This window comes from Anticarsia gemmatalis, chromosome 6, assembly GCF_050436995.1.
Source record: "Anticarsia gemmatalis isolate Benzon Research Colony breed Stoneville strain chromosome 6, ilAntGemm2 primary, whole genome shotgun sequence".
NCBI classification, from domain to species: domain Eukaryota; kingdom Metazoa; phylum Arthropoda; class Insecta; order Lepidoptera; family Erebidae; genus Anticarsia; species Anticarsia gemmatalis.
In genome coordinates, this window is record NC_134750.1 from 11,680,452 (window position 1) to 11,700,000 (window position 19,549).

Consider the following 19,549-nt stretch of genomic DNA (forward strand, 5'->3'; position numbering starts at 1 on the left):
TCAATTGAACTGGTAGCTTTCGTTCAAAAGTGTAAATATGATTTTGTGAATGTATCTTCATATTTTTGCCGAGATTTTAATAAAAAAAGATTATTTTAGTTATATTACCAGATCGGTTCTGAGAAAAGTAATTTAAAGACTTTCAGTTCAAACTTTTTGCAATAATGTTTCTTTCTGACAAACAAAGTTTCTATAGCAACACTATCGGGCTTCTTTCATCTTTCAAAATATAAACGGTTGTTGTGGTTACGAAGTTGTGTTTTTTGACTATTGAAAATAATCTTTTTACTTTCGTGATTATAACAATGGATTCAGTAACGAGCACTGATAGCATCAACTTTGATATTAATATGAGACAGGAGAATGTACTCCTTGATATTATAAAAGAGGTTTGTAGTGAGAATAACAAACTATCTGATAAGCTGAAGGGCAAAGTAAATAAAATAATAGCCGACTGTGATCTGACACATTATTCTAGTCTTCATAAGCTGAGTACTACCGATGAAAGTACAGCTACAGTATTAGGTATGTACAAACTCTTAAAGTACCTATTCATTGATCTAACAATTGTTCCAAGTACAGTAGTTTATATTACGTATTTCATGTTTTCATTCATAGGATTCATGCACCAATCAGCATCAGAGCTAACATTCGATGAACAGGCAGAATTCAACCAAGCTATTATACAAAAAATTGCAGCAAAGCTGCCAACATTCATAAATGAATTGGAAAACCTAAGACAAACTTCTTCTAATGGTAAAAAAAGTAATAAGGCACAGGTAACAGAGTTACAGGCCAGTTTGGATGATAAACTGAATACTCTTGAGGAACAGGAGAGTGAGAAGGTTGAATTGATGATGGAGTGGCTGAATCATAGACTGCGGGATGTCACAAGGTTCAGCAATGATTCCAGTGAGCTGTTGACTTTGAAAACTAAGATACTGGATTTGAAATCAAAGTAAGTTTTTCTCTCTTAAAGATAAAAGAACAAGAATATTCTAAAAGATACAAGGACAAATAATTAAGTCAGGCTTAGTTACCCAAATAACTCTGAATGAAGTCTCAATATTCATTTTAGATTGTAATTGGTGCCTGATACAAGGCAATAGCATTAGTCAGCAATATAATATTATGTAGCACTGTAGTAACAGTTACAGTAGGCACTTTGTGGCTGCTATTGCGTGCAGGGTTTCTGGGTTAGGTGCCCACACAGCATTATATGTGAAAGAAAAGTTAAACTTGGCTAGTCATGAACAAGAGATATCCAGAGGACACGTCCAAACTTAGGTACATTTATAAAGTGTATGGCTTTAAGTTTGCCATTTTAATTGTCTACCACAGCTAACATAATGATGTAAAACCTAAATAATTAACAGTTCCAGAGATATACTGCAATCTACCTACAGCTTGTATTTATCTAAAGTGTGTTTATCTCCACAAATGAATTGTTTAGCCTCTTGATCTCTTAATGAGCAACAATTAAAAAACCATTACCATAATGACTTATTTTTGTTCTACTAAAAGTAGGTACCTATCTAATTACATATTGTTTTTCTTTCCAGAATTCTTCATCTGCAGATTCTACAGAACATATTTTCGGAGACCAACCAGTCAATTAATGCTTATGGAGAAATACATAAGGATCTTAAAGATTCCTTGAAGGAAACTGAACAGAGAATTAAGAACTTTAGAGATATTATTAATAATGATATTTAGTATTAACTTGTGATGTTAATGTCTGAGACAACTAGTTTTGATTATTTTTTCATGGACTTTAAAAAAGGCAATGTATGCGAAAAAGCTGCAAAAATATTATGTGATCCCATATCCCAAATAAATTTTAATAACTCAGTGTTGCCATATCAGAATACTATAATTAGTGTTATCTGGGCTTAAACAAGTTTATTGGTTGAAGAGAAATAGTTTATTTCCAAAGTATTTTGGAACAATTTTGAATAGACTATGAAAATGTTACTGGGATATGATCTAATTGTGTGTCTGTTTGCACCAATAAAATGATCCAACAAAGTCAAAGCAATTAATTTGGCTGGCTTATAAAAAGATCTAATTAAATTTTAGGAGGTCAAATATATCACAAAGAAGAAGAGAGATATAAAACATTATTATTGTGAGTTGGTGTATCAAATAAACATTCCCAAGCAAGGATCAGTTACAAAAATAATTGGGTATAATATTTTATGCCATAAAGTGTCCATTTTATTGCAAATGTCTGGCATCTTTTATGAGACAGTGCTGCCATTAACTAAAGACTATTTAATAATTATTACTTTTTCTTTATGAAGAGACAGAAAGTCTGTTATTTTTGTTTTTTTATTAATGAAGTGGATTTATTAATAAAAGTGTTTTTTACTAAATGGTCTGTATAATAATGACATACCTACCCAGTACCCCTTGTAATATTGTGATGGGAAAGATAATTACTTTTGTATGGCACCAGTCATACCTATAATGATAAAACTGATATAGCTAGTAGATGACCCATATCATGTCATCTGCCTGAAGTGATAGAGCGATATGATAATAGATATGGAAATGGATGTGACGCTTATGTAATGAACACTTCAATAAGCACTTAATATGAAATTTGAGTGTTAGCCCCCCTACCCACTAATGGTTAACCATTGGTGTGGCAAGTCGCGCGGTTTAGTAGGAAACAGCTTCATGTACCAAGTTCTAAATAATAGGGGATCCTGGGGGTTCGTTCTTATATACTATCCTTATATACTATATTACATAATATCTCAAAACTCTCTTTAAGAAATAAACTCAGGATCCTATTAACGTCGTCCACAATGAAGGATTTGTCATTCTGATTTTATTATTCCCTAGCTGAAAGCTGAAGCAAGCCGCTATGTTTAATTGGTCGCTCGATAAAGTTAAATAAGGTTAAATAAACCAATATCTCTCCATATGCATGCATATTTCAAATCATTAGGTACCCAGGAATGAGGAAAATAGTTGAATGCTACTAATAAATTCATATGCGCTGTTACACTGCGACATGGAAGACGATAGCAACCCATGGTAAGCACATTTTATGCTCTTTATATTATATTATTATAATTATTATAATTTGTTTATTTAGCAGTCGTCACATACAATAATAATTATTAACCATTACCATTACCATTTTTTATTTATTAATTTATCCTAGCAAATCGCAAACGCAAATCAATGGGTCATACATTTTCCTATAGTATTCTTCGATGACATTAGGTAACGTATCATTGTTTGGGCCCAAAGCGGGTAGATATGTTTGGGGACTACTGGCCAATCTAATGTCGATCCCATTCGAGCTTACGAAAGACTTTTATGGCTGTTTTTTTCAACACACGTAATTGAGCGACCAAATCCATTTATGAACCCCAATGCTGCCTATCCTATTGATCTATCGATGAACGCTATACTGTGTGACTCCTTGGGACTGCTGTCAAACTGTCACTGCACTAATTTAATTCCCTGCTATTATCATCTGGCTTCTGAAAACGGTTTTTCATTTATTTTTGCACCAACCAAATAAAATAATTTTTGAACTTAAATTCACTTAAAAAGTACCTTCCTACTCAGGTACTCTACGTACTTAGTAAAGAATGCGCACCTACAGGGATTCCTTGAAATGTTTTCTCTTACAATAAGAAAACTAATTATAAGAATCTGATAATTAATTTGTACTCAAATGCCTCTAAAACTCGAGGATTACAACTCAGGATCTTAACTACCGACCAAGGGTAGGTATCTATTAATCCTAAAATAAGGTGGGTAAGACACTAATTCCCTGTTTGTCCGTAACTTTATGGAGTAAAATAAAACAATAACATTATCTTATTACTATTTACTAACACAGTTCATTGATAATACCACAATCTGTGTTAAAAACTTGAAATGATTCAAGCGCACTCATGACATTGAGTGGTATTAGAATCACTCAAGTTTTAATTCAGTCGTTTCGCGGTCAGTGTGGTGTTAACTTGTGCCGATGTCAGGCCGCCAGTGATATCGTGAGCGTTTCGTGCACGAAAAATATGGAGACATTGACTAAAATATTTACGTACGTATAATCAATATTTAAAATTGTAAAAAAATGCAGAATTTCCGGCGAAATTGTGTATTTTTTTTATCCAGTTGGGGTCAAATAAGTGTATCTTAGTGTGATCTTTGATAAGCTTGTAAACAACGGAAGTATGTTTGCACGAGTGAGATAAACATCGTTTTAATGTTAGCACATGTTTATTTATCGATAGCCACATGTCTCTGTTATACTTACGTTTATAACCAAAGGGTCAAGATAAACTGGAGTTTTGTACTGGTTTAAGTAGAATGTAGTTTAATGTTGTTTTTTAAAATGACCTCGGTTCACATAAGTATATAATCTGAACTGTAATATTTATTATTATTCTACGACTATTCCTATCGTTGTTTAACTATAGCCCTTTATTTCATCATGATTTCTTGAAGAATTCGTAGATGACTTCACATTTGAGCGGGATCAATTCCCGCCGCTTCTCTAATTAAACCATTTGAGCCAAAAGCCCGCATACATTATGCAATTTAAAACTGGGATAACTGTTAAGAGAATAAAGATCTATGCTCTTTTATTCTCGAGGACACGCTTCACAAATATTCACAACAATTGGCTTTTGTAGGTATTTTTAAATAGTCCGTGTCCCCTACCATCTAGTTTTGGTTCCTAAAATAAACATAGTTTCGAGTGCCACTGTTAAAATGTGTGCTAGTTCTATGCGATATCTTTGATAGGAACCTCTGTTTTAAGAGAACTACCTAATGATTTAAAAAGAATGCCTTAACAGTTACTTGAAAGAGAACATTACCAGATCTACCAAGCTGGGTCCTTTTTTATCCAATCCAAATTATTTTATTGCATAACACTATTCAGACTAGGTAAACATTTGCCTAGTTACTTCCTAAAAGTCCTTATACCAACTCCGTCTAGTTTAAGCGGAATATTAGAATAGAATCAACATAACAAACATGCTTTCTCTAGAGAACCCATACCGACCCTTGCGTCACCAAAACAATCATATCTGCTACCTGCCTTGTTGACTGTCGACCCAAATACACCCCCATAAATTAAATTATTGTTTACGTTAGAGTGTTAGACATCGGTCAGTCAAACTGACAGAGGCGAATATTATTGTACACATTCTTGATGGTTCTGTGTGCTGACTGCTGATTATTTTGCCCTTTGGCTGAGTGTTAACAAAACAGTATATCTATCTATCTATCTATCGTATGGTTAGTGGTCATCCTAGTATTAAAGTTGTTCAAGCTGCTTAATTGGCAGCAACCGGGACCGACTTTTTACGTGCCGTCCGAAGCACGGTGAAAACAGTTAAAAATTAAGATGCCGTTATTGTGTTTAAGTGCCTTTTCTGTTCTATAGATTTTTTTAGACCTATCCAAAATTATCTTTTTGATGGTTTCTGATATTTGATGGAACGTCTGAAAAGATTCCAGCTTCTCGATTCTTTTGAGCTTTCTCTCGAGCCTACTTCGGTACCTACTTACCGAGGACACTAAAACAAAACTGTTTCTGAAAGTTAAGGCTCTTTATGACTAGCCATACATATTTTCTACGTAAGAAAACTCGGAACAAAAATCTATCAGACGAATAAACAACTTAACAATGCCATTTTTTCCCTAGACGATAAACAAGTTAAAATAATCCAATATTATTCGATCAGAAATATCGACAAGTAATACGTTTTTACCTCGGCCCACGTTACGAAACATGTCCCAGATAATGCACCTGATAACATATCGCTGTAAAATACCTTAATACTTTCTTACCCGAACTGTATTAGTTCCATGACTGATAAAGTGATAAATGCCGAAGTATAAATATAGCTTATATCATTTCTTATCTAGGTCCGTAAAATTAGGCTTAGTAAATATAAAACTCCTTATCAGTAAGGACCAAGCAGCCTAAGTTTTAATAATAACTAAGTATGTTATACTAGATTTACCTCAGTAACATTTTTCCTGGTTTTCCGACTTACTTTTACGTTTACTTAGAGAATCTCGTTGATAATTTATATTTAATTTATTTTAAGATATAATTTTACGCTAGTTTCTACTAATACAAGGCGCTTTAAACTTACATTAGGTATAAGTAATTAATGTTAGGTACAATATTTTTTTATAAAATTATTTGCTATAAAATACAGCATTAAAACAAAGACAACAATCAAATAAATCACAAAGATTTCACAGTTTATAACTTTTGTAGGTCAAAAGTACATTGGTGCATTCAATTTGCGTTGATAAGGTTGTTGTTGTATTATAAATAGCTTGTTCTGCAGATCAATTGAAAACTTATTTATAGCACCAACTGGTAAAAACGTAGCTACTTAACTCTCCGGTTAAACTGGTAGGTGGCCCTGAAATTAACAGGTCTACAGAGAATGCGAGGACAAAATAAAAGGGATAAAAAACAAGATTAATGTGAGATAATGTAATACTTACCTAGTTTTGTTTTATGGAAACCGTTAATTGATTTTCGAGGTAACTTCTTACAAAACAAAAATGAACACTTGAACAGGCTATATTTAATACTTTTATGGGTATTATTAATTGTTCTTGTTGACTACATTACAATCCATACTTAATATTATATCTAAATGTGAAAGTAACTCTGTCTGTCTGTTAAGTACTCAATTACGCCTAAACTACTTTGAAATTTGGTATGGAGATATTTTGATGCCCGAGAAAGGACATAGGCTACTTTTTACCCCGGGAAAATGACGCATTCCCATGGGAAAATTCAGATGGCGGACGAAGTCGCGGGTAGAAGCTAAAAAACATATATTTACTTGGTAGGTACATAATATAGATATCGTAATGTAATAAACAAGTAAAGTTCAATCAGTTATGTGTAACGCACTACCCCATTCATAACAAATTCTAGATAAACAAGATTTTTAACCGACTTAAACAAAAGGAGGAGGATTCTCAATTTAAATAATAATAATTCGGCTGTATTTTGTTACGTTTGTTACCTCAAAACTTTTACTGGATGGACCGATTTTTCAGTTTCTGGAAATATCCTCAAAATGTAGTATGTAATTTGTGACGCGTTTTAGCTAAATTCCAAAATGTCAAGTTGAGGACTGCTTACTCAATACCGTAAAGTACATAAAGGCATTATTTTCTTTTGTTTCCCATGTTCAAAGTCAATAAACTACATCGTATCATTCTTTGTAAGAGGGTTCAACGTCTGAATCAGAATGAATCACACTTCCTTAATCGGTTAGTCATAGTTTACAAAACAAAGATTTACGTTACCTTCGACCAGACCATTTCCTATGGAGTATAGACTCTTATTTAGTACAAACAAAGATATAAATAGTACACTGGACTGCGAACTAAAATGTTATTCTATTTTTATTGCGTTTAAAGAAAAATACGTAAGTTGAAGGTAAACGATGATTAATATTACTCGCATGAGTTAAAGTTTGTATTTATGATGTGTTCAAAGTATGAGATTATTCCATGAATCCTATTGATGTCAATGTCATGTTTTAATAGGTTTATGTAATAGTGTTATTATCTATTCGCTTACGATACAATTATTACCTAAGTACATCACTGATAAATAGAATATTACTAGAAGCTTACTAACTTTTATAAATCCTTAAACGAATTGCAACGCGAAATTTATCAGAGGTTTATAATATTGATGATTTTTGAAATAGGTACTCCTTACTGTAGGCTATTATTTTTATGATATAAATGTACAGTTCAATTTATTTTGTTATTTATTGTTTATTACGTAGTTATGTAATTGTAAAGTACCAAACAGCCCTTGCCCGGAGTAAACAATATACTTAAACAAAATATTTTTTGTACTTAGTTCAGGGTTAGTCTAATCAAACAGGACATGGTGATTAATCGTTGACTTATTATGAAACCAACGCGATTAGATTACTTAATATCCAGTTGTCATATGGCAACAATGTCGTAATCGTTATTGAAGGAAATTCACAGTAAAATGTATGAAACGAATAATTTCTCTATCAATTTGATAAGACGGAGAAGACCGTTAGCATTAAGATCCATCCCAAATACGAATAACGAAATTTCGAAAGGATCAAGGTAGGCCGTATGTCAATCCAAAAAAACATAGCAGTAGAAATGATTCTAAGCTTTAGTTAAGCTTCCCGTTTCTAGTTTCATCCTGAAATAGCTCGAATTATTTTAGGGTTTACCTTTAGGCTTATTTATAAAAATGTAACCTATGTTGTTTTAAAATATGGTAAAGACACGGCTCTAGCTAAAGTATTATATTACCACTCAAAGAATGGACCATTATTCGACCAGTTTCTAAAATGACGATGTCGTCGGAGCTGTATAAAATCTGATGATTTTGAATCTGGCTAACTCCGTAAATAGCCTTTACAGCAGCAATTGTAACCCGATCATATATATCAAGATCATAATAAGTATCCCATGTATAAAACGGCCTTTACCTATAAACAATTACCACTCCGGAACTAAACTTTCAAATAATGTGCCATCATTGAAACGCTGTAACTTCGCTCTTTTATAATTCACTCAAAAATAACATTATTTACTCTATATTTTCAGCCAGGTATCAGATATCCTCGGGATACAATGGGCTCCAATGGACATCCCGATGGCGCGTCGCCTTCAAACCCTGGGTGCGACGGCCTTCATCTACTTCATGCTGTTTGGAGAAGCAGTCGCAATATACCTGTTCATACAACTTACCTACTCCAGGCTATGGTGGCTCGCTATTGTGTATGGGATCTGGATGCTGAGAGACATTGAAATCTGCAATCGTGGTGGACGCAAGTAAGAGAGATTTTACTTTTCATCAATCATTTGCTTCCTTAATCTAATAAAAAGTGGACTTCGATCAATATTTTTATGTGTATCAAATATCTTTATGGCTTTGGCGTTCCCACCATTGGAAACAAGTGTCCATTCTTTTCCAATCGCTCTTTTGGCCGCAAGTTATGTTCATAATAACTTAGGAGTAGAACTAGGCATAGATCCCTAAGTCATTTCGATTTTTTTATAACTGTTTGAATGTAGGTAAGTACCTAATTCGTTTCTGTCAGTTAGTAGTTATAATAGGAATTGATCCGGTCGTATTAACACCTATCGATAAGAAATTGATTACCTTTTCCACACCTTGGCACATTTGTTTTATACCTATATACAAGTCTATATATAACGAAAACATGCTTTTGCGATTGTCGGAAATGATAAAATGTATTATTTTATGAAATGTGTTAGTTGCTATTCTAATTTCTCAATTCTATTCTGTAGTTTCACCACATAATAAAGTTTTCAGCGTAGGAAGACCTAACAAGAATGTTCCATTAATATGTGATCGTTCAGCGGACGGACTAATGGACGGACACTAACATTATATTCATAATGTTTCTATTAAGATCTAACATTATTTTATTCCACGATGATAGAAATATAATACAATTTTCGAGTTTCAATATGATTTAGATTATTACCGACTGTTTATAAATAACTTCACAAGATAAAAGCTACATTAAGAAGTAGGTAATTTATTTATACGTATGACTTTTGATAAAACATTGGCTACTAAAATGTAACGTATCTCGTGTAGGGTAAATCCCAGACGTTGTTGATATCGAACTAATAACAAAACATAAAAAAATACCACTTAGGAAAAGACCGACTGATAGGCCAATTTTCTTAGAAAATATCACGAGCTAATCGATGTTTTTGTCAATTACAGATCAGAATGGGTGAGAAACTGGCGGTGGTGGCGATATTTCTGCGACTACTTTCCTATAAAACTGGTCAAAACAGTCGACCTGGATCCATCCAAGAACTATTTATTCGCCGTCTTTCCCCACGGAGTCCTATGTTTCGGAGCATTCGGTTCTTTCTGTACGAACGCATCAGGTTTCTACAAACTATTCCCGGGCATGCAAAGCAGAATGATCACTTTAGGAGGCCATTTCTTAGTGCCGTTCTTCAGAGATTTTGGTTTATCACTTGGCTTCTGTTCGTCTTCTGAAGAAAGTCTTCTACATCTGCTAAACCCGAAGAAGTATCAAGGGAACTGCGTGGCTATGATCATTGGAGGTGCGGCCGAAGCTCTCGATGCACATCCTAAGGAGTACAAAGTGATTCTAAGCAGAAGGAAAGGATTCATTCGTGTAGCTATGAAGTCAGGGTAAGATGTTCTTTTACGCATTTTTTTATTTTTAACTATAAGAGAAGCTATTATTTAGGACGTCATCTAACGCAATGGATCATCATTATGTTAATTAATATAGCGTTTTAATGGTATTTCTGTTACTAATGAAAGAAACTACGTTTAAAATAGTTGATTCATATTTTATGTAGCTAACATTTTTTGTACTAATGAAAATCTAGGTAATAAAGCCAAGGACGACGTATACCTAGAATAATAAATACACTATTCGTTTCCTACTTTAAAAAACATAACAGATTGAAAAATATTGACGATCTTTCTTCAATGTTATTTACAAAACTCTAAAACCTAAATTCATTATTTTTTCAGATCGCCAATAGTGCCAGTATTTTCATTCGGCGAGACCGACTTGTTCCGTCCACTAAACAACCCGGAGAACAGTCTTCTCAGACGGTTCCAGGAGAAAGTCCGCAAGCTGACGGGCATCTCGCCTATGTTCCCGATTGGACGTGGCGTGTTCCAGTATTCTTATGGCGTTGTGCCTATGAGAACACCTGTTACAACTGTCGGTGAGTAGTTTAGTGTAATCATAGCTGGTATTAAATTCGTAATAGCTATTTAAGCTGGCTTTTCACTAGTTATTTTAGGTTTTGAGTGGGTAAATTTAGTGCTATGTATTTGTACACACTCGTTGCTTTTTCTGTATCGATTCTTTTGGTACTTAATTGTCGAGTGTTATATAAAAGTTGTGCTTTTGCTTATCAAACCCTTTAATTAAAATACTAGTGACGTTAGTTAACTATAGTTTCTATGATAACTTTGGACTCATTAATATAAGATAGATAATATAATAACATCTTTGGAACAAGGAACCGTTCATTAACTAAACAATCAAAAAGTTAGATTTGATTTAAGCATTTATCGGCATTGGAGTCAATAAATCAGATTCGTTTTTCGTAAAATAATTTTTCGTTAATGTTAATTTTTCCGAAATACTCATATAACTAAGTATTAAACTTTATATTCCAGTGGGAGCTCCAATGGAAGTAAAGAAGAACCTAGAACCGACAAGTGAAGAGATAGACGCAGTTCACGCCGAGTTCACTCAGCGCCTCATCGACTTGTTTGAAAGCGAGAAGAAGAATTACTTGAAGTACCACGAAGATGCACACCTTATCATCACATAGGACTTCCATGAAGGTATATATCTATTGTATTTAGGCTTGATTTCTACCTAAGCTGACGTCGGTCGGGTATATCGGCCTTACGAATTATCATAATACTTTTTCTTATACTTATATATTTTTTTAAATTCCCAATCAATGTACGTGACTGACGACAGCGTAAGAGAAAGCAAAGCCTTAGCTTTAGAACTATAGCATTTTTTTACTTGCAACTACAGATATCCGATTACTCTGATTTCTGTACTTGCAATGGCGTACCAGGGTACTGTAGTTTGTAAATTACATGCGTGTTGATTGAAACTAAAGTTCTACAGGATGTTAATATTTAAGTAGTACCGTACCTACATTATAATATATTATGTAGAATTGTCGAGATTTAAACTTAAATATAAAAATTGGATTTATGTGACCAGGGAGATTCTATTGCAAAAACTCTTAGGTTTAATATCCCATACATCTGGCAATTTGTTTTTGAGTCAACTCAACTACCCACACTTATTGTCTAATTTATTAGATAAAATTAACTTACAGTCTTAATTAATTATAAACATTACTGTGTCATGTACACGGAAATAGATGGCCAATTAGGCATTAGTCTACAGCGACATAATTAAGATAATCTTTCACTTGTTTCAACTCTTGTAAGATAAACTTTATAGCGTAGATGTCACAATCGCAATCATTAAGATTTAAGACTTTTCCTTTGCTTGCAATAGTCATATTTATTTTACAAATATTCAATGTATTCTTGCCGATTTGATTGCATTTGTTCAAATGTGCTAAATTTTATGAAGTTGCATTTAATTTTATTGTTCCATCATCCTTTCTTACACCTATCCAAAATGTCGAATAGTTATGATTTTTGCGTTTATATTGCTGGTTATAAGAGTGTTAACTTATTGTAGTATCGCAAACCATTGAAGGTTTTGCTGTTGAAAGAGATTATAAAATTATTTGGTAGTACTACGGTAATTTGAAATGTTACGAGTCTTGCTCTTGCCTTTATAGTAAACATTCCAATAAAACATATTTGTAGCTATTCTGTTATAGCTCAAAATATTTATTAACCGAGTCCAAATTCTGGTAGTGAAATAAATTATAGTGCCTAAAAATATGCTTTTCTCATAGCATAATAATTAACCACTATATTTTCTATCTCATTTAAATATTTATGCAATAAATAATAAAACAATTATGAGAAAATATTAAACGTGTATACAATTTCAGGAAACAATTAAATAGGTAGAATGTTTATTTGATTTTGAAAACTTATAATACCTATTATTTTTAAATTGTATCTTCGGGTAGCTGTACCTATTGTAATTTTATTATTCTTCATATCACCGACTGATTGATATTATGAAGTTAATTAGTTTTAAGTTTGTTGTAAATGAGCGGGTAGATGAATATTGTATAATAAATGGTTTTTTAATTATAATTAATATTCGCCTTTTAATTTCCAACACTCCGAAGTCCGACCACTAATCTAACAAATGCTTGTGTTTACAGTTACCTATCTATTTAAACAATAAGCAATAGTTATGTAAGTAGTTATGTATTGTATAGAAGAAGCTGTCTATTTGAAAGTCTTAACTTTTTTTCTAACTCCTTCGAATATGAATGGGCCTAAAATAAGCCCTTGTGCCACACCTCACCTCTTCAACACACTTAATAATTGTACAATCTATTATGTAAAATATTTTTATTTCTATTGCAATATTTGATAGCCATTACCTACATATATGGTATACTCAATCGAAAGCCTTAAAGAAGTCAAAGATTCCCTTACATGAAATGTAATGTAAGAAATAGGCCTGCTCCGGTAATATGATAAGGGATAAGCAATAGCTATTTATAGATTACTTACACATTTTATTTATAGTAGAATGTTAACTTTTATGTCTCCCAAGGTTTGTTTAAAGAGCAAATATTATGTATAAATGAAACGAGTATAATTTTACTATTTTTATTTATTTTATATATTTACATTTTATATACAACGTTAACATTAACGAATGCGCATGTCTTCGCGCATGACTCATTTGAGCATATATTTGTTATTCGACTATGAACGCACAAAACTACTCCGTTGAAAATCAAGAATAAGACTGCCTTACTTTAAAGCTATGCCGCTTGTAATAAAGAGCTAGCGAGAAATCTATACAGACACAAGTATGAATAAATATCTGCAAACAAAATGTTATTTAAAAAGAAAATCCGTCCATATATGGCGAAGTAATCGGTGAACATACATAAAAAAACAATCATTGGAACATAGTACCTCCTTCTTTTATGAAGTTGGTGCTTATTAAAGGAAATGATCAGAGATATTTTGTTAGTAAATTGTATCATTTTATTGATGTTTTGTGCGTTCACAGTCAACATGCCTCCCTTACCGTTTCAAGATTGAAGGTATCATTATAATTATACACAATAATATACATTACGAGCGGGAATGATACAGAGTATATCGGGCATGTTACTACGTTACTATCAATTGTATTGACGTCGGTGATCGTGCCACGTTTGAAAGCAAAATATACTTGAAAGAAGGGATGCAAAAATCCTACTTTATATATTGATATAATATTGTGTAAGACATAATGTAGTATTAGAAAAGCAGCGGAAAATTGTGGATGGTTCGTTTGAAAATAGTTCATCCGTTTTGCACAATCACCAACCATTCGTAAAGCTTAAACAATATAAAATGTTAATGTACTATCTAACATCGATTCAAGCTTAATTTTTATGTAACAATAAATTTTAGTTGGTTTGGAAATAAAATATATAGTATTAAAGTATCGTAGTATCATGCGGGCGTCAGTCCAGCTCCCGCCCATTGGACAGTCACTCGAAAAAAATGAGCTCTAAAACAAAATCACCGTCAAAACAACTATAAAATTCATTGTAGCGTAAACTGTTATATTTTAACAACGATTTACGAGCCGGCCATAAACTCACACATGTTCCCATTTTACTACCAGGAAAATTTCTACCGAGATAATAAAAGATACAGCTCTTATATTTCAAACTAAAGTATATTCTTCGAAATAAACGTAAAGTAATATTGTTCGAGAGCTCAGAAAACTCAAACACAAACTTAACAAAGGCTCAACGAAACCTAAAAGGCTATAGACATAAAGTAACAAGAAGACATAATCGGTGCAAATCATTATATCATAAACACGGATTGGATAATGGAAAACGGTACATCTCACACTTATCTCCATACAGATTTCTACCGAGAACAGTCTTAACGAAATGATCGTACTTCAAAATGCCATTGAAACGAGAGATGAATGTCACATCGGTTACCGTCACTCCTAGATCAGAGGCGAGAATTTACAATAAAACGTCAATCCACTAAAATCTCTATAAAAGTTTGATCCCAAGAACGCGTTACGTCTAAGCTGATCCTTAGTCCAGAGAGAGTTTGTATCGGTGGATCGTCAAGGACTAACTGATCGCGTGTCGAAGTCGGTTTGTTGAGAGCCCGGAGGCTTGTAAGTCACAATCTATGATGAAGACAGAGTCTTAGGGGCTCACGCCTGCTTGGGGTGCGGCGCGGGCGCGGGCGGGGCGGGCTTGAAGCACTGCAGCAGGAAGGCCGTGTACATGATGAACGCTATCGACAGCGCGATCAGCGCATACATGAAGATGTTCAGCTCCGGCTGCCGGAACCTGTTCTTTCGCAGCCACTCTAGCACTTCCTCCTCTGACATGAGGTCGCCTAAAAATCAAGTACGAAGCGTTAGAAGAAATCTCGTACAATCGCTACAGAACTCTCTCTATAATATCCTAGCATTAGAATATATTAAAAGAACAAAAGTTGCTTCAATGTCCTCAGTTTTCTTACCTCTGTATATACTGGGGAATCTCTTCCTGAAGTAAACAATAGCTGGAAGCTTGGTGACTCCCCACTTGCGCGCGTAACGCGGGTCTTGCATCTTCACGAAAGTAATATCCAGGTTATCCGTCTCACTATCAATGTTCTCCAGTTTGTCTAGTACTGCACGACTTTCTGCTGATTTTTCGTCTACAAGGAAAGATTTCATAATATTTTAGATGGACCATGAACATGGACAAACTGGATATTCATCATCTTTTGTTGCACTAAATCTGTAGACTTTAGCCAGAAATTACTAAAGGATGCGTAAAAATAAGGTAAACTTACAGAAATAAACAGCTAAGAACTCGTTCTCCTCAAGCAGTTTGTCTAACATCTTTCTATTGACCTCCTCAATTTCGTTTTTGATCTCAAAAACGTCCTGAGACGTAAGCCAAGATAGAATCCTGTCGACTTGATGGAGGTCTCCGTCGTACAACATAGGCACTTGTTTACGGAAGTACACGAGAGATGGGATGTTCACAACGTTGTATGTAGCCGCCGCTTCAGGACTTGCGATCTTAACGAAGTCTATGCCATATTGGTCTACCTCCCCGTCTATCTGTTCAAGAGATTCTAAGATTTCTTCACATTCCCCACAATCTTCATCGTCATCTAGAGGAAATGAAAATAATACGTTTAGCAATTTGAACATAACGGATTAGAGTGCAATCTATATAAATCAAAAGCAAAAACGTTTGAATGAGGCAAATTAATTTATTCAGAATATTCTAAGTCGGAAAACTTATTAGGGAATAGAATTAAAGTTGAAAAAGAATCCATTTTGAAAAGAACATCGCGCTAAGCTTAAACATATTTTAGCTGAGAAATATAGTCAAATAAGTTTTGGAATAAAAACCGCAGAAAGATAAATAGTCTACTTACAGAAAAAGACAACGAGCAGGTGTGATTCATAAAGCAATCTTTCTAACATTCTCTCGTTGACGGATTCGATCTCATCAGCCAGTTCCCTATTGTCGTCGTCAATCAACCACTCAAGTATAGATTCTTCGTTTTGTAAGTCACCTTCGAATAGAAGTGGGTTTCCATTTCTGAAATAAAAACGGTATTATTGCCTGGAATCTTACTAATATGTAAGTTAGATTGTTAGAAAAGGAATGACTATGTGCATCGGGCTCTATAGCACTCTCTTTCTTTCTTTATATCTTGAATCGCTTTAATATATCATCAAAAAGTTACGTTACTGGTAATAAGTGGTTGGTGGTCGTTGGTGGCCAAGTTATTGTCGTGGCTTATGTAAATTGGAAACTGCATTTGTATACCAACTGATAGATTATTTTCCAAAGTCACTACGGAAAAACAACTTTTGTTTCTACAACGCTACTTTAATTAGCGATGATTGTTTCTTAATAGTGACTTACCTGAAATAAACCATAGCCGGGAAAGTCTTGATGGAATATCTCTTAGCAAGCTGTGGGTCTTGAATCTTGACCATGTGGATACCGTAGACGTCGCACTCATCATCAATACCTTCCAGTCCTTCCAGAATATGATCGCAGATGTGGCAATTTAGTTTATCTACAAATATTAAAAATTTTAGCATCAAAATCTTAAGAAAAAACAGCTTTGTAAGATAATGTCGATAAAATTGTTTTACTTACAGAAATAGACAGCTAAGTACTGCGTTTCTTCCACCATCTTTTCCAACATCACTCTAGTTATCAGTTCAATGCGGTCCTCAGTTTTCTGCGTAATCAACCATTGTAGAACTTCCTCTTCTTCTGCCAAAGAACCTTCGTATACATTCGGTACATTGTGTTCAAAGTACACAAGCACGGGGAAGTCAGTCACACCGTAAGACTCCGCGATAGAATAATCTTGTGTCTTCACAAACTTAATTTCGTGTCTATCGCAATCATCGTCAATGTTTTCCAACTCTTCTAATATTCCCGCACACTGTTCACAGTCCAGACCATCTAAAACATCCACATCTATTGACAGTTAAAGTGTAATAACATTTTGTGAGCAAACTCCATTTGATGGACAAACTGTAGGGAATGTGAGCATCATACGTAACTAATGTGCTGCTACGTGAATCAAAAACCATATGCTTATACATTCGTTAACACAATGCGTACGTGGGCTAAAACTTCAGACTTGACACAAGTGGGTGTGGAGGGGACTACGTATCACTTGGAATAAGTACCTACGTTAGCAGATTTAGGACTTTCTGTAGCGCGATTTAGCGAAATCTTGAGCTAAGAATTAATATTTTATTTTGAGCAATAATTACTTAGTCGCGAAATCACGCTATACAAAATATCTAGCCTAATCGGGCTCTACGTGGTACCATGCTTCATGCAAAAGAATTGGCTACACAGACATAGGATCAAGACAAGATTGTGTTTGCAAGGAAACATATTGCCAATGGACACGGCTCTAAGGGATGTGAGTACCCTCTTGATCCTGTCCCTCTTCCTCCTGCTCCCTATGTAAATCTTTCTTTTTCGTTGATTTTCTCATCGCTTTCGTATTGCAAATTTCACATAACGTTTTGTTCCCTAATAAAAAGCAAGCAATATTAATAAAAATACATACAGCACGTAGACACTGCTGAAATATAATCCGTTTCCAAATTATCTTTAAGACTGCATTCATCTTTACTATTACTGACGTCAGATTTATAAGTAAGCATTACTTGTATGCTTATAAAAACAATAAATCATGATCAATTTATTAGATTCTGATTATTTCTGATCACAAGATAAGTATGATGAAATTGAATTTTACTGAATATCACGTTTTCCAAACAATCGATCCTGCTAATTCGATATTTCAAATATTATTTAGCTGAACATAATCAAAGTCCATAGTCTACTATCATGCGGCTTTTTTGAGATTCATAATAAATTTTGATGCTTTCATAAAACATTATCATTTTCTCCAGAAATAAATCGCAAAGTGTAACATTTCGTGTATGTAAATATCTGTTTATACGTGTACCTGTAGTATTCAGAAGTTAAAAGATAGCGAAAGTGAAGTAAAGATATAGAACACAATTTTTTACATTTGAGTCATTTCCTTGGCGTCATTGACACCAGAAGAATAAGAAATATAGTTTGTAAATAGCGTAGCGTAAAATTAGTTGTGTAATGTTGTATAGTGTAGCAGTGTAGAAGAGTACTATGAAGCAACTTACAGAAGTAGACCGCTAAAGAACCTGATTCTTCGATCAGTTCAACCAAGTCCTGGCCTTCAAGAGCTTCTATGACGTCACCGGCTGGATTCTTTTGAGTTAACAACCAACTTAGAAGTTGTTGTTCGTCATACAAGTCGCCTGAAAATGAGATTATTATCAGCATCGTTTAGCAGCTGCTGCTGCAAAGTTATATTTAAGTTTGATGATTGCAATATTGGTAACTAGTAACTATGGAAGATCGATACTACATCTTATTGTTGCTTTAATAAGTATAGTGCAAACAAATACCGTTAAGTTTAAGTTTTTATAAGGTTTTCGGCATATGTCATATGTTTAATGTATAATAGAATACGGGAATTAACGCGAACACGCATTTTACCTTAAAATGCCTAACGTTTCGGCGCAGGTTGCACTCGCCGTGGTCCCAGGCAGTCAGTCAGTCTGCCTGGGACCACGGCGAGTGCAACCTGCGCAAAAATTTTAAGGTAAAATGCGTGTTCGCGTTAATTCCCGTATTCTATTATACATTAAACATGCAACGCGAGAGTTTAAAAGTTATGATATGTCATATGGTAAAAAATCGGGAGGTAGCCTTGTAAACTTGTTATTAATTCATCAATAATCTACAGAGTTTACATCCAATCCTTTGAACTAATATTATCATTTAACTTACCAGCATAAATAACGGGATCCTTAGACCCCATCTTGAAGAACAGCACAGCGGGTAGTGCGAACACTCCATACTCCTTAGCCATCTGCCTATCATCGATCTTCACGAAGTTAATGCCAGAATCATCAGCATCGTCATCTATGTGTTCAATCTCCGCAAGCACTTTGGGGCACTGTTTGCAGTCATTACTGTCTAAAACATGTGTGATGTGCAATACAATTGGATTTGTAAGTATCAACGATTTATTCACACGTATGTACAACTAAATTATCATATCTTTTTACTTAATTATAGAACAAAATGGCTTCAATTAGCAAGAAATACGTGATGTTAATCAGTGGAAATGTAGAAACTGTCTTTACAGAGAGTACGTTACTTTTTCAGTTTTGGTACAGGTTAAAGGGTTTGTTTGCTGCTGACAGCGAGTTCAGCTCGCTAATTA

General features: G+C 34.1%; 3 protein-coding genes across 4 annotated transcripts in view; 2 read left to right on the forward strand and 1 right to left on the reverse strand.

Moving 5' to 3' along the window:
* The first annotated feature begins 216 nt into the window (after nt 1–216).
* On the forward strand, nt 217–2,388 carry LOC142973749 (uncharacterized). Its single transcript, XM_076115740.1, has 3 exons — nt 217–525; nt 619–958; nt 1,563–2,388. The coding sequence occupies exons 1-3, from the start codon at nt 306–308 to the stop codon at nt 1,714–1,716; spliced, it is 714 nt and encodes a 237-aa protein (XP_075971855.1). The 5' UTR covers nt 217–305; the 3' UTR covers nt 1,717–2,388.
* Nucleotides 2,389–3,846: 1,458 nt separating this feature from the next.
* LOC142973751 (2-acylglycerol O-acyltransferase 1-like) lies at nt 3,847–12,833 on the forward strand. The gene is made up of 5 exons (XM_076115742.1): nt 3,847–4,069; nt 8,626–8,853; nt 9,782–10,225; nt 10,577–10,776; nt 11,237–12,833. The coding sequence occupies exons 1-5, from the start codon at nt 3,921–3,923 to the stop codon at nt 11,392–11,394; spliced, it is 1,179 nt and encodes a 392-aa protein (XP_075971857.1). The 5' UTR covers nt 3,847–3,920; the 3' UTR covers nt 11,395–12,833.
* A 513-nt stretch (nt 12,834–13,346) lies between these two features.
* The window catches only part of LOC142973752 (uncharacterized), a 29,357-nt gene continuing 23,154 nt past the window's right edge, over nt 13,347–19,549 (reverse strand). Inside the window, exons 18-25 of one of the 2 annotated variants that reach the window (XM_076115745.1) lie at nt 19,111–19,299; nt 18,438–18,575; nt 16,900–17,214; nt 16,660–16,816; nt 16,163–16,329; nt 15,566–15,892; nt 15,248–15,427; nt 13,347–15,121 (exon numbers count right to left, since the gene is read on the reverse strand). In XM_076115745.1, the coding sequence (XP_075971860.1) occupies nt 14,934–15,121; nt 15,248–15,427; nt 15,566–15,892; nt 16,163–16,329; nt 16,660–16,816; nt 16,900–17,214; nt 18,438–18,575; nt 19,111–19,299 (1,661 nt within the window). In that variant the 3' untranslated portion in view covers nt 13,347–14,933. Of the gene's footprint in view, nt 15,122–15,247; nt 15,428–15,565; nt 15,893–16,162; nt 16,330–16,659; nt 16,817–16,899; nt 17,230–18,437; nt 18,576–19,110; nt 19,300–19,549 lie in introns of both variants that reach the window. The other variant, XM_076115744.1, reaches the window with a different exon arrangement.

Bases quoted from the DNA above. Each gene is read 5' to 3' on its own strand.
- LOC142973749 (XM_076115740.1), top strand. From the start codon at position 306: ATGGATTCAGTAACGAGCACTGATAGCATCAACTTTGATATTAATATG. The intron at 526-618 runs GTATGTACAAAC...TTTCATTCATAG, and splicing joins AAGTACAGCTACAGTATTAG to GATTCATGCACCAATCAGCA. The intron at 959-1,562 runs GTAAGTTTTTCT...TTTTCTTTCCAG, and splicing joins ATACTGGATTTGAAATCAAA to AATTCTTCATCTGCAGATTC.
- LOC142973751 (XM_076115742.1), top strand. From the start codon at position 3,921: ATGACATTGAGTGGTATTAGAATCACTCAAGTTTTAATTCAGTCGTTT. The intron at 4,070-8,625 runs GTACGTATAATC...CTATATTTTCAG, and splicing joins ACATTGACTAAAATATTTAC to CCAGGTATCAGATATCCTCG. The intron at 10,226-10,576 runs GTAAGATGTTCT...TTATTTTTTCAG, and splicing joins CGTGTAGCTATGAAGTCAGG to ATCGCCAATAGTGCCAGTAT.